Source organism: Hyperolius riggenbachi, chromosome 3 (assembly GCF_040937935.1).
Source record: "Hyperolius riggenbachi isolate aHypRig1 chromosome 3, aHypRig1.pri, whole genome shotgun sequence".
In the NCBI taxonomy this organism is placed as follows: Eukaryota; Metazoa; Chordata; class Amphibia; order Anura; family Hyperoliidae; genus Hyperolius; species Hyperolius riggenbachi.
The window spans coordinates 234,281,142-234,305,912 of record NC_090648.1 but is presented as its reverse complement, the minus strand read 5'-3'; the positions used below and the strand labels follow the sequence as shown (position 1 = coordinate 234,305,912).

Here is a 24,771-nt window from a genome sequence, read left to right as displayed (position 1 = left end):
AAATGTATTGTACTGTATTTCGTTTAAAATTAATGTTTTTTAAAGTTATAAATCATTAAATAATGTGCATTAAATCGGCAATTGTAAAAACGTTAATCTTTCGTTTAAATACTGAAACGTATAATAACGTTAAAAAAAAAAAATTACTAAGTAACCCTCCCTGTACCTACCCCTAACCCCTAGACCCCCCTGTTGATGCCTAAACCTAAGACCCCCCCTGTTGGTGCCTAAGTAACCCTCCCTGTACCTACCCCTAACCCCTAGACCCCCCTGTTGGTGCCTAAACCTAAGACCCCCCTGTTGGTGCCTAAACCTAAGACCCCCCTGTTGGTGCTTAAACCTAAGACCCCCCTGTTGGTGCCTAAACCTAAGACCCCCCTGTTGGTGCCTAAACCTAAGACCCCCCTGTTGGTGCCTAAACCTAAGACCCCCTTTTGGTGCCTAAACCTAAGACCCCCTTTTGGTGCCTAAACCTAAGACCCCCTTTTGGTGCCTAAACCTAAGACCCCCTTTTGGTGCCTAAACCTAAGACCCCCCCTGTTGGTGCCTAAACCTAAGACCCCCCCTGTTGGTGCCTAAACCTAAGACCCCCCCCTGTTGGTGCCTAAACCTAAGACCCCCCCCCTGTTGGTGCCTAAACCTAAGACCCCCCTGTTGGTGCCTAAACCTAAGACCCCCCTGTTGGTTTTTTCGTTTAAAAATAATGTAAAAAAAAAAATGTACTGTTTTTCGTTTAAAAATAATGTTTGAAAAAAATATTGTACTGTTTTTCGTTTAAAAATAATATTTAAAAATGTATAAATCATTAAATAATGTGTAATCATGAGAAGCAGTAATAAAACATTAAGTCTCCGGACGCCGCTTTTAAAACGTTATTTTTCACCGGCGCCCTTTTTTCCTATCGGGCGCCCATTAAACGATATTTATTATAGGAGTGAATGGCGGCGCCCGATTTGTCCACTAGCCTCAGGCGCCCGAATTTACTGTTTCCGATTTACAGAGCCACGTTGTTGTTATTTTGGTTTATCACATATCCTGGTACTATTGTCAGTCAGATGTGTTGTGTTTGTACATGTGCCTGATGCATTTTTGCAGCAAGAATCTTGGCCTCAGTGGTTCAACAAATTCTAACCTTGCAATTAGATAATGATAATACTGTAGAGAACATAAATATAATTTTAAACGGAATCTGAAGTGAGAGGAGTACGGAGGCTGACATCTTTATTCCCTTATGAACAATGCTGGTTGGCTGGCTGTCATGCTAAGCTTTCAAGCACTTGTACACACACTTGATTAAACTCTGCCAAGGCAGCTGATAACCGCTTGTGCGGACAATCTTGCTTGTGTGCAGTGGCCTCTGGTAGTCCTCGGCACGTCGGCGAGCAATCCGGCTAGTGGATAGACTTGGCCGAGCATTTGCTGAGGGCAACGTTATCCCCACTCACCTTGTATGTTGTATAAATACTGTAGAATTCAGTAGATTAATGAACTACAAGGTAATAATGTAAGGGGAGGTATTTAGTGAGGATTGAACAAAATAAGTAGAAGGAAGTGGGGTTTTGATAAGAAAAAAGGGAAGAACAAACGCAAACTAACGTTATTGGGACATGTTTTCTACACGCTAGGGACATTTTATTGTGCATTTTAATAATGGTGTAAGATTAAGTTTTTAATCAACATTTGCAAAATATCACATTTTCCCCTTGAAATAGAAGGTATTTGTAATTATTCAGGTTGTAGTAAGTATATGTCCTCTCCCACAATCCATCACTGCTGAATATGCAACGTGTCCCTTTATTGTCCCTGAAAGCCAAACACACCTCCCAGAACAGCTGAGTGCAACGATGTGTCAGCTTGTTAATTTAACAGAGCCACACTAATCCAACATACATACAGACTTATGGGTCCTCATCAGTGCCTGGCACGGATTAAGATGGCTCTACGAATGAAGACTTGAAACACCCAGAGTTACAGATATTCCAACAAGCTCCTGATGAACCAGAGTGTAGAAGGGGCTAAACAGGACAACAAAGCCCTCTTCTGTATGATACACAATCTGATATTATACAAGCATTAACATAAAATGTTTTGATAAGCAGCCCATATAAACACCATTCTATATTTATTCCCCCCCCCCCCCCCCTTTTCACCCGTATTTGGTTTGTGAAAATTGATAGCCAATAAAACACCACTAAATGTCTATATGCTTATCTTTTTGTTCTTTTCATTCCTCCTGGTACGTTTAAGAAGACGCAAGGACCGGCACGAAGCCAGTGGGTTTTCTCGCAGGCCTGACCCAGAATCTGATGAAGATGAGGAATATGAAAGGGAGAGGCGTAAAAGAAGTAAGTTTAAACTGAAAGGCAGAAAATTCTGTTTACTTAACCACTTGCCGACCGCATGCTTATACCGTGCGTCGGCAAAGTGGCAGCTGCAGGACCAGCGACGCAGTTCTGCGTCGCCGGCTGCAGGCTAATTAATCAGGAAGCAGCCGCTCGCGCGAGCTTCCTGTCAATTCACGGCGGGGGGCTCCGTGAATAGCTTGCGGGCCGCCGATCGCGGCTCGCAGGCTAAATGTAAACACAAGTGGAAATAATCCGCTTTGTTTACATTGTACGGCGCTGCTACACAGCAGCGCCGTAAGGCAGATCGGCGATCCCCGGCCAATCAGCGGCCGGGGATCGCCGCCATGTGACAGGGGACAGCCTGTCACTGGCTGCACAGGACGGATAGCGTCCTGTGCAGCCCGGATCACCAGGGGGGCCAGGTAGGAGAGGGAGGGGGGGGGGATTTCGCCGCGGAGGGGGGCTTTGAGGTGCACCCCCCCCCCGCAACACCCGGCAGGCAGGAGCGATCAGACCCCCCCAGCACATCATCCCCCTAGTGGGGAAAAAAGGGGGGCGATCTGGTCGCTCTGCCTGCACCCTGATCTGTGCTGGGGGCTGCACAGCCCCCCCAGCACAGATCAGCCAAATCAGCGCTGGTCCTTAAGGGGGGGTAAAGGGTGGGTCCTCAAGTGGTTAAAGAAAACCTGAACTGAAAATTAAGTCAAAATAAACATAAACACGTCATACTTACCTCCTTTGTAGTCTACTTATCAATTTCTTTCTCCTCTTTTGCTTCCTGTTTGTCCACTGTGATCAATGGAATTCTCCATCCTCCATTTTGAAAATGGCCATTACCCCAACTGTAATATTGCCCACTTGAGCCATAGGGTAACATGGACATTACCTTGCACATTCAGTTGTAACTGTTATAATGTTGTAGTGATTTGTGGAAAGTAATAACTGTTTTTTTCTTTGTTTGTTTGTTTTTTAGCCAGTAAAATTATAAGATTGAAACTAGGGTGTGGTTGTTGGGTCGGTCTACAAAATAAAGTGTGTTGAGCAGCATGCGCAGGATAATTACTCTACCTGCCAGTTATGATGATGGTCATGAGGGACTAACTTGGGATGAAGGTGCATCTAAAAGGGTGTAACTGGCGCCTGAGCCAATATGAAAGAGAAACCGTAACCAAGAATTGAACTTCATCCCAATCAGTAGCAGATACCCCCTTTCCCATGAGAAATCTTTTCCTTTTCTCAAACTGATCATCAGGGGGCCCTGTATGGCTGATTTTGTGGTGAAACCCCTCCCACAAATGTCAGCACCTCACAACACGGAGGTACTGACCTCACACTGTGTGAGCCTTGTTGCATTGTGGAAAATAACAGCTGTTTACAACTGCCAAAAAAGCAAGCAGCATCTCCTTCCAGTGACCTCACTTTCCTGCAGTAAAAATGTCACCATGTGATGTCAGAATGTATATCGGAGAGGAAAATTTTACGAGCAAACGCTGACTAAATCATTTATATATAATTTATAGTAAAAATGAAGCACTTTTTTTATTACATTCTTTTCACTGGAGTTCCTCTTTACGCCCTTGGATGATACAGCATTGACCTAACGAAGTGGGTATAACCTGAGAAATGCATTGTCGTTTGTATCTTTTTAGCATTTCTTTTGTATCATGTCTGAACATGTTTTTCTGACTTAGTTGATGGTGGTTGTTTGGAAAATAGTTAAATTCATTGTAAGAATGTTCTGAATGGAGCAGAGTAACTGCATAATGGATAGCTGTTGGCTATAAACTTTATCAGATTGGGATTAAGAGATTTAATGTTTACGTGTTGCATTAAGAGCAGACATTGACTCTACTTTATCCGTATTACTAAGATATGACATGAGCTGATGCCTGATGCTGGGCTTAATTCCACGCTAATTCAAGGGCAGACGTGCCTAGAAGGGCTGAATGTATTCCTTTTTTTTGTTCGCGCGTCTTTTATTTACAAATCACAATTTTATATGTGTGCCAAGCCTGAAGAATAAAAAATGGCAAACTGTTTTTATATACTACTGACACCATTTTCATAGGATTTTACATAAATATTGAACATTTTATTTTCCCTGCTGCTAATTCCACCTAAAGAATCTGTGAGTGATCCGTCTGGTGCATCGAGTGGAGCGCTGGCCAAGGGCATTGTTCTACTAGCGCACTCTGCCTGCTCCATGATGCTGCTTGGGCTCTGCTCCATTGGTCCTCCATGTTTTATCACTGAAAGCACGAGACGGTGAATAAGGTTTAAAGGACAACTGAAGCGAGAGGGATATGGAGGCTGCCATATTTATTTCCTGTTAAACAATGCATATTGCCTGGCTGTCCTGCTGATCCTCTGCCTCTAATACTTTTAGCCATAGCCCCTGAACAAGCATGCAGCAGATCAGCTGTTTCTGACATCAGCTAATCTTGTCAGATCTGACAATGTCAGAAACAGCTTGTTTCTGGTGCGATTCAGAGACTACAGCATCCAAATAGATCAGCAGGGCTGCCAGGCAAAGGGTATTGTTTAAAAGGAAATAAATATGGCAGCCCCATATTCCTCTCATTGTCCTTTAGGCTATGTTCACATTATAAATCGCTAGCGATATCGCAAGCGCTGAGCGATTTTGAGTTTTCTCAGCGATCTTCCCTGCGCTTTGCGCTTAGAAAATCGCTTTTCTAAGCGCTTTTGCAGAGTGATTTGTTTTTTCACTTCCTAACATCAGTCAGGAAGTGAACGTTCACCTGGAAATGAATAAATACATTGTATTTATGCATAGAAGCGCTCGGGAAATCGCTATGCAAAGCGCTTTTTCAAGTGCTTTGCGATTTCTCTATACCTTCCATTGAGCCAAAGCACTCAGAAAATGGTACAGGCAGCGCTTTTGAAAGCGTTTCGCAACTGAACCGCTCATATGTGAACACTCTCTCTCTCATAGGGAATCATTGCACGAGGGCGATTTCTAAAATCGCCAGCGCTTAAAAAAATACGCAAACGCTCACAGTGTGAACAAGCCCTTAAAGAGTTGACATGGGCAAGAAGTTTAAAAATGTACCTTTTTAAGTGGTCTACATTTAATCTTACAGGGCCCTGTTTCTTTCTTAGTCATGGAGGTGTGCACTGATACTGTCTTGGCTTAGAACGTAATCCTCATGGTAATGTGTATATTTTATTTTTAATAGCAATGGGAGGCGCAGCTATCGCACCGCCTACATCACTGGTTGAGAGGGACCGTGAATGTGAGTATTGTTGCACAGTAGCTATAGTAATATTTACATACTCTCTTACTAATATCACTGGAATATATAGGAACTTGGGGCTTAGTTTGGTAAATGAAGACTTTTTTACATTTACTCTGCAAATGATAGTTATGATCTACATTAGTGCTATGCAAAGTAATGTATAACTGCCATTAAATTGGCTTTCCATTTCAGTTTGCTTTGGCTTTATAAACAGGCAGACAATGCTATGGACGTGTTCATGACTCTGCAGTAAGTTTCTGATTAACGTGTACATGTGCACATTCCATACACTTTGACCAGGCTTTGAAATAACGTGTTAAAACATACGCAGTGTCCATTGTAGTTCACACATATTATTATGCGTGTGTTATGCTATGTGCATATTGTGAAAATCAGCCTAAACCCTCTACACTGTACCTATAAATGGCCACAGAACTGATACTTTAGTCTGCAGATACAGTGGCTTGCAAAAGTATTCGGCCCCCTTGAAGTTTTCCACATTTTGTCACATTACTGCTACAAACATGAATCAATTTTATTGGAATTCCACATGAAAGACCAATACAAAGTGGTGTACACGTGAGAAGTGGAACGGAAGTCATACATGATTCCAAACATTTTTACAAATCAATTACTGCAAAGTGTGGAATGTGGAAAACTTTAAGGGGGCCGAATACTTTTGCAAGCCATTGTATACAGATGGCAAGCACTTATGTTTGTCCTAGTCCTGACCTGAGGCAAAGCTACCAAAGCGCCAGGGGTATGTTCATGATGGATCCACATAACCCTGTGCGTTTTCCTTTCCTCTATCCCTTCTGATCCTTTACTCACTTTGAAAAGCTTTACTTTAGCTGAAGAGACATTTTTCAAGACAGGAAGAGAGAGGCTTGCTGCAATGTTCCTTTCCTTTAAAGGAATTCTGAAGAGAAAAAAAATCCCTTTTAGGTTTTATACATACATATGTAGTGGTAAGGCTCTGGATACCATACAGTCTTACTAGTCCTTGGTCTGTCTTGTTGCTGCACTGTACCTGGTGGACCTGCTAAGTTGAATAGCTCTGTGGAACAACTGGCTTTCTGAGAATTAGAAGTTGAACACATCCGCACACGCAGGTGGGTCTGAGCTTGCGCAAGCTACGGATCCACTTGTCTTTGGAACTATTCTGGGACACAAGTAGTCCCGAAGGTTGAATGAAGAGTGCCGAAGACCTAGAAGAAATAGTAAAATGAACTGGGGGCAGCTCAGAACAACAGGACAGACAAATCGGGAAGGCTCTACGGTATCCAGAGCCTTCCCTCTATGTACATATGTATAAAACCTGAAATGATTTTTTTTTCACTTCAGATTTACTTTAAGGTGGGATTAAACTCCCAAAACTCATTTCTCAGTAACTACTCTTAGATGCATAAAAGAACATTTGAAAGCTTCCTTGTGTGTAAAAATGTTTGTTCACAGCAAAGCAGTACATGCTTATCTCTTGTTATTTGACAAATGTAATTGTTGCCTGTAAAAATCTCTGTCTGTCTCTTCACTCTTCCTTTTTTCCTTTTCTGCGAAAATGATTCAGCAATTGCTAAGGTGATGTGTCTATTAAGCTGAGGGAGGAGGGAGCAGAATCAAGACACAGGCAGAGTGTGTCTCCTGGCTGGCAATGATTACGTTTGCTGATTATCCATAGATCAGCAAGCCCGCACTGCTCTCTGCAGTGAAAGTAAATGTTTTTACACAGAGAATGCTTTAAAATGTTCCTTTATGTATGGAAGAGTAGTTGCTGAAATTTTAGTTTTGGAAGTATAATCCCACTAAGGGGAGAGAGTGGGTCTGAAATATGAGGGAACATAGACGTATCAGACATATGTGGATCCAGTATGAACATACTAATGTGCTTACTTTATGTAGCTTTTTCTTGGGTCGGGCATAATTTTAAGGCAACCATACATTACATGTGATCTATAGATAATGCAGATTATATACTGCTGACTGATACGTATTGTTTTACCTGGATATCGCCATGCACGGTCTATCAGATGTCAGTAGACAGTGTAAGCAGTGTTGACCATTTGCTCAGTTATTTCTGTACTGCTGAACGCAATGAAAAAATTTTTTTCTTTAACAATTACACAAACAATGTCATCTATGCATTTTAACATAGCAAATGTACTATTCTGGTGTCTTTTTAGAAAAAAAAATGGTTTGTAATTGACCAACATTAACAGCTTTACATAATAGACAGCATTTGTGCCAATTTATTTATTTATTTTTAACTCGATCTAAGATTTGATATGACGTTTAAGTCATGATCGCGAAGTCTAGAAGATTGGTATGTATTTTATATCTTCTGTTTGCTTTTTTTCTTCTGTTTAGCTATAGTGCCAGCATATGATGATGAGCCTAGACCTCGTCCTGCAGCACCAAAGGCTGCCATTCCACCCCCAATGTATGATGAACCGGAGCGACCACGATCTCCAACTGGGCCCAGTAATTCTTTTCTTGCAAACATGGGGTATGTCCAAAGTCTCTATCCTGTCTGTAGAAACATGCTGCACAAGTTTGATTCGTCTCTTTTACAGTTGATACTGGATGTTTATTAGTTTTAGAGGAAGTGAATAAGTATATACCAGTAGAGTGGGCCAAAAGTTACATTATGGTTATATATCGCAATTCATATCTGGTTTATATAATTCATATCTGGTTTATATATGGATTTCCATCCTTCCTGAGCTGACGAGTATTATTCTGTTACAGTGGTGAAAGTAGCATGTTTGTAGTTAAAAGTAGAATGCTCATATGTGTAAGCAATGCATATGACTTTTATTTTGAAGTTGGAACGAGAATTATTGTTAGGGAAGCTATATGAAACACAATTTTCTTTTTTTTGCTCTACTTTGGAGGCTAAAAATATAGTTTTTGGTTTGTTTTTAGCTCACTAGCCAGCAGGAGGACCTAGCATACCTGACCATGCCTGAGCATTCCAGAACACTTGCCACAGAATGTGAGCAGTCTGTGCTGAATGCTTTCTGGGGAGGTAGCTGTGAACTGAGAATGTGGTTCTCGCACTGGTATTTAGCTGAGCACGAGAATTGCATTGAGCATATGCAGATTTTCCCAACTAGATGCCCATTTTGACAGGGGGAGTTTGACCTAAGCAATTTTTTACAGTTGATAAATATCAATTCAGTTGAGTAGCTGCTGTTTTGATATTAAATGTAGCTCTTCTAATGAATAAGCCAGAGTAATTTATTGTCTCTTTGAGATCAGAAATAAGTGTCTCTGAATTTTTCCCCCCGTTTTTCATGTACCCCCTCTGGTTATACAAGTGCTATGTTTATACTGGAGCTTGCTGGAGTTCTTAAAGGACAACTTACCTGAGAGGGATATGGAGGTTAACATATTTCCTTTTAAAAGGGCACATTGCCTGGCTGTCCTGCTCATACTCTGCCTTTAATACTTTTCGTCATAGACAATGAAAACAAGAATGCAGATCAAACGTTTGATGTAAGTTTTTGTGTGTGTGTGATTCAGAAACTACTGATGCACGAAAGATATAACCTAAAATTCAGACTATGACTCTTTCTCCCCACTTTTGGGGGAGAAGTAGTGCATCCTAGTGTCCGGCAAGGAATCCCCGACTAACGAACGCAAGCCGATATGAACGGACGACCTGCCGCCACGTCAGGGATTTACTGCCTGTGTGCTCGCAGTGTGCCTGGCTCCCCCCACGCACCTGCACTCTCTCCTGGCCCCCCTCGTGTTTCCCCTCTCTCTCCTGCCCCCCTCCCCCCCCCCCCCCCCCCCCCATGCCTGCGCTGCTCTCCTGGCCACCCCCCTCCCGGGTGTGGAGCGCCAGCTGCCTACCTCATCCGCCATGCCCATGGGAACTGCAGACCTCAGTGTTCTCCATGCGGCTTCCTCTAGTCATCATTACAAGCCCGGCACTGGAGGGGAATACTCATGGAGAACAGGGAGGTCTGCAGTCCCCACGGGTATGGCGGAACCTGGAGGGGGGGGGGGGCAGAGGAGCAATCGCAGGAAAGCGTTGGTGGGGCCAGGAGAGGGAGTGCAGGCACGCGGGGGGCATGAGAGGCAGTGCAGGTGCGTGCGTGGGGGGGGGGGGTAGGAGAGGGAATGCAGGTGCGCAGGGGGGGGGAGGGAGGTAAGAGAGGAAGTGCAGGCGGGGCGGGTAGGAGAGGGAGTGCAAGCGCGGTGGGGCATGAGAGGATGTGCGGGGGGGGGGGGGGGGGAAGGCAGGAGAGGGAGTGGAGAGGAAGTGGTGGGAGGGCTAGGAGAGGAAGTGCTGGCCGCCGGGGGGAGGAAAGGAAGTGCAGGCGTGCGCGGGAGGGGGTAGGAGAGGAAGTGCAGGAGTGTGTGTGTGTGTGGGGGGGGGGGGGGATAAGAGAGGGAGTGCAGGGGGGGGGCAAAAGAGCGAGCACAGGCACGTGGGGAGCCAGGAGGGGAATCTGAGACACGGGGGGCAGGAGAGGTAGTTGAGGCACGCATTGGGGAGATGGGAGGACACATGGGGGAGACAGCGGAACACTTTAGGACACCATTTGGGGGAGGAACATGTACAAAATGCTCCTGGAATATGGACAAACCAGGTTTACTATATTTCTCTCCCCCTGAAAGACCCCCCCCCCCCCCCCCTCCCTAGTTTTTACCCCTCGAAACCTAGGTGTGTCTGTTTTTACCTCTCTAAACCTAGGTGTGTCTTATATTCCAGAGCATGTTATACGGCGGAGAATATGGTAGTTGTTGTTTTGTTTTTTGCTAATGTCTTAATTTTATAGGACTTTTCACACTTGTTAATCAAAATTCAGCTTCTGACATCTTGCTTTGGTGTTCATTTCTTCCTCCCCCTTTCCAGTGTGAATTCCTTGTCTTGTGCTCACCTACTGTATGTTTTCTCCTTCTGTATTGCAGTGGAACGGTGGCTCACAAAATCATGCAGAAGTATGGCTTCAGGGAAGGACAAGGCTTGGGAAAACATGAGCAAGGCCTCAGTACTGCACTGTCTGTTGAGAAGACCAGCAAGAGAGGTGGCAAGATCATTGTTGGAGATTTAGCAGACAAAGGTGTGTTCCATTCTTTTGTTTATTTTACTTAATAATCTTATTGTACCCTCAGTTACTCAACACTGTAGTAAAAAAAAAATAAAAAGAACACAATACACACTTGTGTTAGTGCCCGTTTCCACTAGAGCAAATCTGCATGCGTTTCCTGCATGCAGATTCGCATAGACAATACAAGTGGATGGGACTGTTTCCACTTGTCAGGATTTCTGAGTGTTTTTCTGTGCAGAAAAAATCTTCACGGCAGAGCCCTCAGAGCGGTGTGCGATTCGCATACAATGTATTTAATAGGAAATTCGCATGCGTTTTCGTATGCGAGTTTTACTGCGAATTCGCAGGCGTTTTCGCATAAAATCAATGTAAAAGCACACAGGCACTGACGTGGTTAAATTTGCATACTCATTAACATGCGAAAACTCCCGCGAATTCACTGTAAAATTCGCATTCTTGCGCAAATTCGTTTTTGCATTTTCCGCGACTAATTTGCACCGCACAAGTGGAAACGGGCCCTTACAATGCATCCTTTTTGCCACAGTAGCTAAATGATTGTGAATAAGAAAGCAAGCACAGTGTGTGAAACTATGCTGCATGTTGTAAGGGTATTTTTTTTTTTTTTTTTTTTTAATGCATGTAAAAAAAAAAAAACATTGGTTGTGAGTTTTAATGCAAATTTGCATGAGGGAAAACGGTCAGGTGTGAAACCCAGCCTTAAGGTGCGTACACACATGCGACTATAGTCGTTTGTAACGATCGTTCCCCGATCTTTACCAACGACGATCGTTACAAAAAACGAACCACCGACTATTAAGTCTAACGACGAACGAGCCAAATCGCTACAAAAGAAAGTTCTGTCTCGGCGGATTTTTCCCAACGACGATCGTTAGCAAAAGTGGTACATCGTTGGAAACGATCGTTCGTACCAGGCTGGACATGCGCATTTCTCTTTTTCTCCAAGGAACTTTACAATTTTATGCGCAGGCGCAATAAGTGCTTTTACGTGGTGTAACGTTCGTTCTAACGATGTGATCGTTACACACTTTTTACAACTAACTTTACTTCGGTCGTTCTTTCGTCAATTAAAAGATCGTTCGTCGTTGACAACGAACGATCGTTGTCGCATGTGTGTACGTAGCATTAGACTACAGACACACACAAGTCACATGAGGTGCAACGATACACAGTAGAAAGAACAGAGGCCCGGCTACATTTTCTCGCATTATCTACATGAGTAGGCGATGGGCAATTGTAAGACATTAATCTGCTCATAGAAAACGAAATCATATAGCAAAATTGAAGTGATAATAAAAAGAGAACGGTTTTTTACTAATGGTAAAAATAACATTGCACAGTAACATAGAACTGAGTCTCATGTTTTTATTTTCAGTTTAATTACTTGATTTTCAAGACTGCATTCTAAACTGTAGCCATTACAGCGTGATGTAAAACTTTCGACCAAGAAAGAAATCTCTTTCTGATGAAATCTGATTAGAGAGAGATTTGTCCACTGCCCATACATCGCAGGCCAATTCCCAATTAATTTCAGCATGAAATATCTCAGGAATCGTCCAAGTCTGCTGCATTTACCGCCTAGCCGCTGTTCCCCTAATGTATAAATATGTACAGAATGTGCATTTATACATTACCTGTCCTGTGTTGCGGTGCCCGTCCATCTCCCTTATCCATAGCTCTTCCCTCTTTACATGCTGGCCAGCATGGCGTGTGTGCGATGTCACACATGCGCTGGCAGCATGTTTGCAAAGTGTAATGGACAGCAGCGGAATTGGAAGATGGGCAGGCACCGCGACAGAGGACAGTTAGTGTATAAATACACATACATACACATTTATACATTAGGATAACAACGTTGGAAGTTTTTCTCTATCACTCGCCAATACCACTGTGCACCTGACCGACCACGATGGCCCGACATCTTGCTGCATGTCTGACCAATTAATGGGGCCAGTTTCGGCCTGAAATTGGTCGCATCATTGATCGGGAATGCACTTGGCAGCAACAATTTTCATCTGCTTATAACAATAGGAATCGGATGGTCCATCGTCCGTCAAGTCACCTGGTGTATGGCCACCTCAACCACTTAATTACCAGCAGTCTCTTCCCCCCTAAGGACCAGAGACCGCTGGTACAGGAACGGTGGAATCCCGGCGAAATACCAATGAATCGCCGCACATACCCGTCGCAACCGCCACACGTCGGGATCCTGGCCATCCACTCTGTGAGCCAGTCAGGAGCCGCTTTCGTTGACTCCTGACCCTGTCTTTCAATGTGAGCGGCTAACATTGAAAGACAAGGCCAGGAGCAAATGAAATCGTCTCCTGACCGGCTCACATGGCTCTGCCTTCATAGAGACATGCAGAGCCAGTGAAATGCAGGGATTGAGCGACAAACGGTGGATGCGTGCAGCGGCGGCTAATTGAAATCTACGCCCTGCCAGCCAGGGCCCACTAAAACAGGGCGTGTATTTTAATTAGCTCGGTCCTTAAATGGTTAAGTTCCACTGTTTTACTGCCCTGTTTGCATAGATAACTCCAGTAAACTTGTACTCTTGCGGTACTGGAAAACAGAAAGGCACTTTAGAAAATTTCTTAGCGTAGTACTGTACGTACCTACGTTTATCTCACCATGTCACTCCAGGTTCTCTTGGATGGATAGGAACACACAGCTCCAGGAAAGCACAGATACATAATGAATGTTTCAACTTGAGAAGCTCAGGCCCAACTTCCCCCCCCCCCCCTCAAAAAAAATACAGTTCAATCAGAAAAGATAAAACACTAGCCTGATCCCTCACGTCTCATTTGATTCAGAGGAACGAAAAACCCTTACAAGGCTTGGGCACTTACAAGGCCAGATGGCGATCGGATAAAATCTTTGTATCAGCTATACTGGGAATTGCCTTCTAAAGGTGCCCATACACTCGTCAGATTGGCAGCAGATAGATAAGAAATGCATCTGATGATCTATCTGATGCGTTTTTAGAACATTTTTTACCAGGATAGAATTCCAATAGATTTCAGTTTGAAATCTATTGAAATTCGATCTGATGGCATTTTTTTGCCATCAGATTTCCATTAAGGCCAATGCAAACTGATAAGCAATCTCATCAGATCGACCTAAATTTTCCACCCTGCAAGTTCGATGGAAATCCATCGAAATCCATCGAAATCGGCCGTCGATCGGTCGATTGGCCAACCGATTTGCAATCGATCGATCGATCGATCGGCCAGAAAATCGGCTGAGTGTATGGGCTGCTTAATTATAGCGATGGGTGTCCATCAATGCAAGAAAATCATTTAAGCCCCCTTAAACACAGAAATAGAATATGCCATATCTACTTCATGTAATAATAAATTCCTCATTTTAATCATCCTTACAGTAAAGAACCCTTTTCTAAATGGCAAAAACATTTTTCCTCCATGTGCAGATCATGTCACCTAGTCCTTTGCACAAGCCTACGGACAAAAAGCTCTTCTGCCAAGTTTTTATTTTATTTTTTTATAGTCTTTGCTACTCACCATGATTTCTGTAGGCATATGCATTGTTAAGTTTTGAGTTCAGTTGGCTTTTATCATTTTTCCTGAAGTTAGTAACTGCTACCTTTATATTTAGTTATGTGGACTGTCAGTAAAATGGTAATTCACTGTATGCCTATTCTCCAATAGAATCCTCAAAGAAAAATGACCCCAACCCTCTAACTGAAATACTGAAGTGCCCAACCAAGGTAGTTTTATTACGGGTAAGGACAAATATTTTTATCTTATGAGTTTTTAGAAATCACTTGGTGCCCAGTTGTTTTTGTGTAAATGATTGATGTAATTTTCTCTTGTCAGAATATGGTCGGGGCAGGAGAGGTGGATGAAGACTTGGAAGCAGAGACAAAGGAAGAGTGTGAAAAATATGGCAAAGTTGGAAAATGTGTCATTTTTGAGGTGAGTATTTGTGCTTAATAACAATATGTGGCCCTGGCCATGGTGCATCAGACTGTACCTGTGTAGAGGTAGTTGTATACACTATGCAGTAGAAGAAAGGCAATTCCAGGAGCAGCTCAGCCGGTAAAAAAACGTTTAATTATCTTCATTTAAAAAATGACAGTGGCATAGCAATGGCATTTAAAATAACAAATAAGATGTAGCTCAATGGTACTTATCAAGTCACTGCAGCAGCATGGAGGTGCGGAGGTGAAGTCGACGGCCGTTTCGCCCCTAGATCAGGGCTTTCTCAAAACCGATCGAGGTAGTTGTATAATCACATGGGGCGGAGAGTCAAGTTGCTGCTGGACTTTACACACAGTCTGATAATCTGCCAAGTTATTAGCCACTCAGCCCAGTTTTGTAATTTAACAAAGAAAGGTTTGGAACTGTACTTGTATTAACTTTTAAAGGAAACCTGAGGTGAGAAACCTATAGAGGCTGACTTTTTTTTCCCCCAAAATATTTAAGCCACAGAGACGTGAGTCTCACATTGGCGGCTGCTGCAGCCGCAGGGATGCGAGACTAACGTTCGTGCGCTTTGTGGGGCTGCGTGCGCGTTCGTGTGGGCAGAAGGCCTCGATGGTCACAGACGGGGGTTTGGTGGCAGGGGACAGAAGTCCCCTGAGCCAATCTGTGCTTGTGCGGCGAGAATGATCACTGTTTTTGTTCAAAAACAGTGATCATTCTCAGATGTAGGAGCGATCGTGCTGCTGTGCTCCCTCACGCCACTGATCGTTAGATTAATGAATGAGATCTTTGTTCGCATTCATTCATCTCCCCTCTAAGCCGGCATCAATGAGATTCTTGCAACACTTTCGAAGTAACACAGCCGCACATTACTTCCGATTTGCATACTTATCAGGGCTGTGGAGTCGAAGTCGAGGAGTTGCAGCAGTTTTGGGTTCCTGGAGTCGAAGTTGGAGTCAGTGGTTTCATAAACTGAGGAGTCGGATGATTTTTCTTCCAAATCCACAGCCCTGGTAAGTATTAGACTAATAAGTCTAAATCGAGGAGTCGGAGACATTTTGGGTACCTGGAATTGGAGTCGGTGGTTTCATAAACTGAGGAGTTTGAGTCTGTACTTATAGTACGCTAATTGAAAATAACTCGCAAAGACATCTTGTGGCCAAATAGTAAAATTACACCTACATAGATTAGAGACTGACACTTTTTTAATACGCATGTCAAGAGGAGAAATTACTGTTAAATTATTTGCTTGTAATTAGTGATGGACGTAAAACTGAAAAAATGCACCTTTATTTCCAAATAAAATATTGGCGCCATACATTGTACTAGGGATATTATTTAAACGTTGCAATAACCGGGACAAATGGGCAACTAAAATGTGTGGCTTTTATCCACAGCAGAACATTTTATTTTAAAACTATAATGTCCGTAAACTGAGAAATCATGCATTTTTCCATTTTTTCTTATTTTTCCTATTAAACTCCTTGGCGGTCTGATTCTTTCCAGATTTTAGGGTCTAAAAGCGGTGCAATTTTTTTCCACTCTTTCAGACCCTAAAACCTGAAAAAAATCATTCTGGCAGGGAGATCTGCAGCAAAAAAAAAAAAAAAAAAAAAAGTTCCTTCCTGGGCTCCTGTGCTGCAGTTTTCTCTTTGCCCACAAGATGGCGCTAATATACATATAAACGAACTTCTCTATATTTCTCTAATATAGAGAAGTTCGTTTTCAATATTAGCCCCGCCCCCGATGACGTCACGCTGCCACCACCGCTCTGCTGCTGCCACCACGGCTGCGCTGCTCCAACTGGCTGCCGGGTCCCCGGAAGAATAGCGGGGACATGGGGGATCCCGGCGGCCAGGGAAAGACCCCACACTGCCGGGGAGAGAGGCTGGAGTCCCGCTGCGCAGCGAGATCGCGCGCGGGACTCCAAAACTACAGGTAAAGCTCTGCAATGCCTACCCCGACCTGAGCTCGGGATCACCGCTAACAGCTTATTTTTTCTACCCCGAGCTCAGGTCGGGAAAACCGGCAAGGAGGTTAAAATGCATTTAGGAAAAAATAATTATTTAGCAAAAAGTACCACCCGAAGAAAGCCTAATTAATGGCGACAAAAACAAGGTATAGATCATTTTGTTGTGATGAAGTTATTGGGGAATGAAAGGGAGAAGCACTGAAATGTGAAAATGCCTCTCGTCCATAAGGTGAAAACAACCAGCGGGCTGCAATGGTTAAACAATGCACATTGCCTTGATCCTCTGCCTCTAATACTTTTAGCCGTAGACCCTGAGAAAACAAACAGATCAGATCAGATGATTCTAACCAGAATCTGACAAGATTAGCCGCTTGCTTGTTTCAGGTGTGTGATTCAGACGCTACTGACCAGAAAGATCAGCAGAAAAGCCTGGCAACTGGTATTGTTTAAAAGGAAATAAAAATTGCAGCCTCAATATGTTTCTCACCACAAGTTCCTTTTAATTTCTTTTTGGTGGATGTAAAAGTCTACAGACATTTAAAAAACAACAACAATTATTTGGTTTATAATTCATGTTAATGCATGTCAAACTGCATGTATCATGGCCACTGAGCTGCATGGTGACACCATTCCCCTGCCACATGTAGGGAGAGTGATCAGCTTCCAGTATTCTACATGAGGCATTTTAGGGAAGTTGGGTCTTTCCTTCACACTGCTGTGGCACTGGGAAAATGTCCCCATGAATTTTACAGCGAAGTGCTGATTACATCCTTTTGGGGATGGAAGCCTATGCTCAGATGTGTAGCACTGATATATTAGGAAGTGCTGAGGCCACAAGTGGTTTTACATAGAGTTCATCTTTATTTGGAAATGCTATGTGTCAGTTGCTGAGCTAGGATTAGCTCAAGGGAGATTTCGTTGTTTAGTAATCACATTGTTTTGTATCTAGATCCCTGGTGCTCCCGATGAGGACGCAGTACGGATATTTTTGGAATTTGAACGGGTTGAATCAGCTATTAAAGGTAAATTGCATAGCGTATACACAACACAGCCTGATAATTTGTTACACTTGATGATGTGCATGGGATGGGTTGCTTCAGCGTAAAAGAACAGTCTAATAATTACTAACTGGTTTATGAGTCTCACTTGTTAACTCCAGAGGATGTATTGTAAGAAAGAAGTTGCTTTGTTTTATCGTATGCAAATTATATCGGTTTTCCTACAATAACAATACTATCACTGTAAATTAAATTTTCGCATATTTTGTACCAAAATAAAAGACTTGTAAAATGAAAATGAAGTGACAGAATATAAGAGAAAAAACATGTATTGTTTCTTTAGGAACTTGGCTTTTTAAGTATGTATGCCATGAGGGTATATTACTGTTGTTTTTGCAAATAAGGTCTTGTAATCATCGGTGGTGTACAATAAGAAATAAAAAAACACAAAAAGGCACCTTTATTTCCATATACAATATTGTCACCATATATTGTACTAGGAACATAATCTAAATGTTGTAATAACCAGGATGGATAAGCAAATAAAATGTGTGGGTTTAACTTATATTGCATCAAAGAAAGGGTTGCTGCACATACACTCACCCAGCAATGGGAGCAGGGAGTCTTGACCAACATCAAATTGCACACAAAGGAAATCCTGCTGCACCAATGAGTAAGGTGAACAATCTTTATTCCAAATCCAGCATCTCAGCATACAGGTAAAAAGGCTCACGCGTATCTGAGCAAGAATGGCTCCTTAATCATAGCTCGTGATTAAGGAGCCATTCTTGCTCCGATACGCGTGAGTCTTTTTATCTGTATGCTGAGATGCTGGATTTGGAATAAAGATTTTTAAATTTTTCACCTTACTCATTGATGCAGCGGGATTTCCTTTGTGTGCGGTTTAACTTATACTTAGCGCTGTTTATTGTAAAGTTATAATGGATGTAAATTGAGAAATAGTGTGTTTTTTTTTTTCTATTTTCTAACCTTAATTTTGCTTTAAAATCAGGGGTCTAGTCCTGGAAAAAGAAGTGAGTGGACTCACCCTAAAAACCGCGCGGCGTGCCCAAAAATGGGCGTGGTTAAGCATAGCGTGGGCGTGGTCATGGGTGGGGCCAAATATACATGGCCTTAGCAGTGGTATAAAAGGTCTGCCAGGGGAAGTTTGAGCTCTGTCGTAAGTATCCCCAAAAAGTAGATGTAATCTGACAGCATTTCACCAAAAATACACAATCTGGCAGAGGTTCCTCCAAAATACAAATAATATGGCAGTGGTTCCCCCAAAATAGACAATCTGGCAGCAGCAGTTCCCCCAACATACACATAATCTGGAAGCAGTTCCCCCAAATACGTGAAACCTGGTAGTGGATCACCCAAAATACATGTAACACCCAAAATACATGTAATCTGGCAGTAGTGGTCCCCAACATACACAATCTGGCAGCGGTTCCCCAAAATACACGTAATCTGGCATCAGCGGTTCCCCAAAAATACAGATCTGACAGCAGTTCTCCCAAAATAGGTACCCCTAGTATAGCTAGCCAGGTCTATATGTGTCCCCAGTATAAGTAGCCATGTGTATAGTTGTCCCCAGAATAGGTGGCCAGATGTAGAGATGTCACCAGAATAGGTAGCCAGGTGTATAGATGTCCTTAGAATAGGTGGTCAGGTGTAAAGATATTCCCAGAATAGGTGGCCAAGTGTATAGATGTCCCCAGAATAGGTAGCCAGGTCTATAGGTGTCCCCAGTATAGCCAGGTGTCCCCAGTATATCTAACCAGGTGTTCAGGTGTCCCCAGTATAGCCAGGTGTATAGGTGCCCCCAGTATAGCCAGGTGTATTGGTGTCCCCAGTATAGCCAGGTGTGTAGATGTCCGCACTGTATGTAGCCAGGTGTATAGTGGCCCCCAGTATATGGAGCCAGGTGTATAGTGGCCCCCAGTATATGTAGCCAGGTGTATAGTGGCCCCCAGTATATGTAGCCAGGTGTATAGTGGCCCCCAGTATATGTAGCCAGGTATATAATAATCCGAACATTTGTATAGCGCTTTTCTCCTGTCGGACTCAAAGCGCTAGTGGCCCCCAGTATATGTAGCCAGTTGTCCCCCACCCCCCCTGGAGGGGAGCAGCGCAGCAGAGAGGAGCATTGTGCGCAGCGTGGGGAAGGGCGGACGTTTCCCCCCCCCCCCTCACCTTGGGGCTCCTCTCCCTGGCTCTCCCCTCCATAAAGATGCGGCGGCGGTGGTGACTGGCAGCGGCATCGGTGGGCGGGACTTACCTCCTCCAGTGTGCCGGGTGGCCTCTGTGCGTGCAGCTACTCTGGTCTAGTGAAGACCAGGCAGCGGCACGCACAGCGTCCACCCGGAACACTGGAGGAGGTAATTCCCGCCCACCGATGCCGCTGCCAGTCACCGCCGCCAGCCACCGCCGCCGCATCTTATGGAGGGGAGAGCCAGGGAGAGGAGCCCCAAGGTGAGGGAGGGGGGGGGGGGGAAACGTCCGCCCTTCCCCACGCTGCGCACAATGCTCCTCTCTGCTGCGCTGCTCCCCTCCAAGGTGCTAGGGGGGACGGCGTTCACTGTCCAAAAAAAGTAAGTGGACACCGTCCCCCCGCGTTCACGCAGGACTCGACCCCTGTTTAAAATGCATAGAAAATAAGGTATTTACTAAACAAAATTTTCACACACTAAAAGCCTAATTTGTCCTGAAAAAAACAATGTATAGATAATTTAGCTGTGATAAGGAGTAATAAAGTTATTGGTGAATGAATGGGAGCAGTGCTGATATGTGAAAATTGCTCTCGTCCTGAAGTGGTTAAAAGGAAACCCGAGACTTTCAAACTACAGGCATATATTCTTACCTGGATACCTGAGGGCTGTGGGCTCCCTCGCCATCCTCCCAGTCCCGTCCATTTTTCTACTGTCTAGCCTTATAGTCTTGGACAGCACGCCCATGCATGTCCTTGGTCACACTCCCATGGCCAGACCATACTGTGCAGTCAGCATTGCGCAGGCACAGGGTGATGGGGGGGGGGGGGGGGGGGGGCGCATGTGGAAGGGCATGGGCAGTGGAGAGTGACTGAGCCCAGTAGCTGCTTTACCCAGGCAGGCTAGCGGAGGAATGGAGCGGCCCGGGAGGACGGCAAGGAAGCCAAAGGCCTACAGGGGGTTGGAGGAAGCCTCACTTAAAGAAAACCTTAAAGGGATACTGTAGGGGGGTCAGGGGAAAACGAGTTGAACTTACCGGGGTTTCTAATGGTCCCCTGCAGACATCCTGCCCCCGCCCAGCCACTCACCGATGCTCCGGCCCCGCCTCTGGTTCACCTGTGGAATTTCAGACTTTAAAGTCTGAAAACCACTGCGCCTGCGTTGCCGTGTCCTTGCTCCCGCTGATGTCACCAGGAGCGTACTGCGCAGGCACAGACCATACTGGACCTGCGCAGTACGCTCCTGGTGACATCCGCAGGAGCGAGGACACTGCAACGCAGGCGCAATGGTTTTCAGACTTTAAAGTCTGACATTCCAGAGGTGAACCAGAGGTGGGGCTGGAGCATCGGTGAGTGGCTGCGCGGGCACAGGATGTCTGCAGGGGACCATTAGAAGCCCCGAGTAAGTTCAACTCATTTTCCCCAAAAACACACTCACTCACTCACTCACTCACTCACTCACTCTTCAGGTTCCCTTTAAGTGTAAATGCTTGTAAGTTTCAGGTACACGTTAAACTGGGCTGGGCTGGTGATGCTGTGCTATGCTGGTGACACAGAACCATTCCTGATGTTGTGTGACTGACAGTCACTAAACAGTTTGCTGCAGTAGCTCAGTCCTTCCTGCTCCTGGTGTGCTCTCCCTAGTCTCACCTCATCAGACAATGTCTCCCTGCTGCCATCCTGTGTGATGGTGGTGTGTGTGCATTGCTACTGTCTGTTACTGACTCTCACGGTCTGTCTCCCTCTGACAGTCTGACTTACTGTGGCCTGTGGTTGGCTGCTGTTGCTGCCCAGGAGGGTGACTCTGAATGGAGTACAGTTGATAGGAGGAGGCACTGGCAGACAGAGGCTTGGGCAGGAGAGGTGGCACTGTGGTTCCTCTATCTATGCTGTTTCCAGCAGGCCTGAAAATGGCGGTAATGCAGAGGAGGCGGCTGAGGACGCCGTGTGGTAAGTGGCCCAGTGGCGTCTGTACATGCGGGGGGCGGAACTAGTCAAGTTCTCTCTAACCCCCTGCTTTTAGAGCTGAAATCCACACCCCTGACAGGTGCAAGTGATTGGGCAGGGTATGGTAGTGTACACAGCCCATAGACGCTGCTCAAATTGGAGGAGGAAGAGGCAGAGCTGAGCACCTGATGTGACTGTTACTAGCACTGCCCACAAGATGGCAGTCGGCGCGTGAATTTCACAGATGGTAGGGAAACATTCGGGGTACCGCAAATCAGATACATGGCACTAGCCAGTGATATAAACCCCTAACAACTAATAATATAAACCGCCAACATTTTGTGCTTTAACCACTTCACCTTCAAGGTTTTCTCCCCTTAAAGGGAACATAAACTGAGAGGGATATGGATTTTTCCTTTTAAACAATACCAGTTGCCTGGCAGCCCTGCTGATCTCTTTAGGTGTAGTAGTGGCTGTATCACACACCTGAAACAAGCATGTAGCTAATCCGGTCTAAGGCCTGGTGCACACCAAAACCCGCTAGCAGATTTTGAAACGCTTTCTTATTTTTCTGTAGCGTTTCATCTAGCATTTTGCGGTTTTGTGAAGCGTTTTTGGTGTAGTAGATTTCATATAGTGTTACAGTAAAGCTGTTACTGAACAGCTTCTGTAACAAAAACGCCTGCAAAACCGCTCTGAACTGCCGTTTTTCAGAGTGGTTTGCGGTTTTCCTATACTTTACATTGGAGGCAGAAACTCCTCCGCAATCCAAAAAATGCCTCACCCGGGAGTATGCGTTTCTGCAAAACGCCTCCCGCTCTGGTGTGAACCACCCCATTGAGATACATTGACCAAGCGTATCCGCAGCCGCAAGCGGCTGCAAAAACGCCGAAAAACCCGCTCGGTGTGCACCAGCTTTGACTTCAGCCAGAGCACCTGGTCTGCATGCTTGCTAAGGGGCTGTGGCTAAATGTATTAGAGCCACAGGATCAGCAGGAGAGTCAGGCATCTGGTATTATTTTAAAAGGAAAAATCCATATCCTTCTCAGTTTAGGTTCCCTTTAAACACCAGAGCAACAGCGCTTCTTCTATAACTTTATTACTACTTATTACAACAAAACAATTTATATCTTGGTTTTTTTTGCCACCAATTAGGCTTGCTTTGGGGGGTACTTTTTTGCTAAGAATTATTTTTTTTCTAACTGCATTTTAACAGGAAAAATAAAAAAATTTGAAAAAAATCATTATTTCTTAGTTTTCGGCCATTATAGTTTTAAAATAATATATGCTACCATATTTAAAACCCACACATTTTATTTGCCCATTTGTCTGTTATTGCAACGTTTAACATTTTTCCTTAGTACAATGTATGGCGCCAATATTTTATGTGGAAATAAAGGTGCATTTTTTCAGTTTTACGTCCGTCACTATTTACAAGCCCATAGTTTACAAAATTAACAGCAATATACTTTCTTGACATACACATTAAAAAAGTTCAGTCCCTAAAGTAACTTTGTTTTTTTTCTTAATTGCATATATTTATTTTTTTTGCCAAAAAAATATTAAATACATTGAGTTTTTTTTTTTTTTTTTTTTTTTTTTTACAAACATTGGAAGCTGTGTCAGTAAAACTGGATAGCTGTTAGAAGCAGGGTACAAGTTAATGCTTGTGCTGCTGCTCCAATCCCTTTTTGTAAATCGGCACTTGCTTGCAGGATGGGACCTGTTCTACAAAGGTTCTCCTGGCTCAATAGCATAGAATCTAGATCCTTTAAACCTAGCCTGGCTTTATTAAATGTATCATTAGTCCTCACTGCCTGCGTAGAAGCAGGCAGTTACACACAGGGCTGTGGAGTCAGAGCAATTTTGGGTACCTGGAGTCTGAGTTGGAGTCGGAGGCTTCATAAACTGAGAAGTCGGGAGTCTGATGACTTTTGTACCAAATCCACAGCCCTGGTAAATAGTCGGAGAGTTTGAGTCGGAGCTATTTTGGGTACCTGGAGTCGGAGTTTGAGTCGGTGGTTTCATAAACTGAGGAGTCGGATGATTTTTGTACAGATTCCACAGCCCTGGTTGCAAAATACCTAGCTATGTACACTTTTCACAACCCTCATTGTGATCTGATGTGGCCCATCCAAGCACTTTGCCATCTAATAGACAATTTTTAATTACAGTAAGCCAGGCCACATTTGTAAAATTGCTTTAGTTCAGTGATCTTCAGGACTTGAAAAACTTTGTTGATAATATTTTCTAACCTATAAAGAGCAGCTACTGTATATTTTCAGTCTGTTACGTTGTGTAAAGTATTTATCAATATCTTTTCTTGTATTTCAGCTGTTGTGGACCTGAATGGGAGGTATTTTGGTGGCCGCATTGTTAAAGCATGCTTCTACAACTTAGACAAGTTCAGAACTCTGGATCTTGGAGATTAATATGACCAGTGAGGTCTCTTCAGAGGGACTGCAGGCAGTGGGTCTAATCAGCTTCCTGTGGACATAATCTCTGAATTTATCACGTTTATTGTGATCAACCTTTTTGTCTTTTTTTTTTTGTTTCCTTTTTTAAATTTTTTGAAGTATAAAGAACATTTTTAAACCGTGTCTCTGCTGTGTTGTGGAGTTTCTCCTCTTCATGAGAATAATGTCTGTGTGGATGTCCATTTCTGCCAAGTTTCTATATTATATATTCTAGCTCCTCAAACACAATAACTCATCGTTATTAAAGTACAGTTATTTCAGTTTGCAGTTACTAAATTATTTGATCTATTCAAGTATAATGAAGGGCATATGTACATATATTGCATTGCTCAATTTTAGCAGTATTTGAAAATAAGTTATTATTGATTTACATAGCGCCAACCTATCCCATGGCACTATACAGATAAATATTTACAGACAAGCTGCTTGGACAGACAAGAGCAATACTGAACAAAAGCAATAATTAATATATATAAATAAATATATTATAGCCAATCTTGTGCTAGGTACACATACATTTGTCAGTCAGCAAACACAGAATACT

At 43.7% G+C, this 24,771-nt stretch overlaps 1 protein-coding gene across 2 annotated transcripts in view; it reads left to right on the top strand.

Moving 5' to 3' along the window:
* Positions 1-24,700, top strand: part of RBM17 (RNA binding motif protein 17) — a 61,033-nt gene extending 36,333 nt beyond the window's left edge. The window contains exons 5-12 of one of the 2 annotated variants that reach the window (XM_068272632.1): positions 2,251-2,345; positions 5,543-5,599; positions 7,967-8,105; positions 10,523-10,674; positions 14,349-14,422; positions 14,517-14,615; positions 17,546-17,618; positions 24,085-24,700. In XM_068272632.1, the coding sequence (XP_068128733.1) occupies positions 2,251-2,345; positions 5,543-5,599; positions 7,967-8,105; positions 10,523-10,674; positions 14,349-14,422; positions 14,517-14,615; positions 17,546-17,618; positions 24,085-24,182 (787 nt within the window). In that variant the 3' untranslated portion in view covers positions 24,183-24,700. Of the gene's footprint in view, positions 1-2,247; positions 2,346-5,542; positions 5,600-7,966; positions 8,106-10,522; positions 10,675-14,348; positions 14,423-14,516; positions 14,616-17,545; positions 17,619-24,084 lie in introns of both variants that reach the window. The other variant, XM_068272631.1, reaches the window with a different exon arrangement.
* Positions 24,701-24,771: the final 71 nt, after the last annotated feature.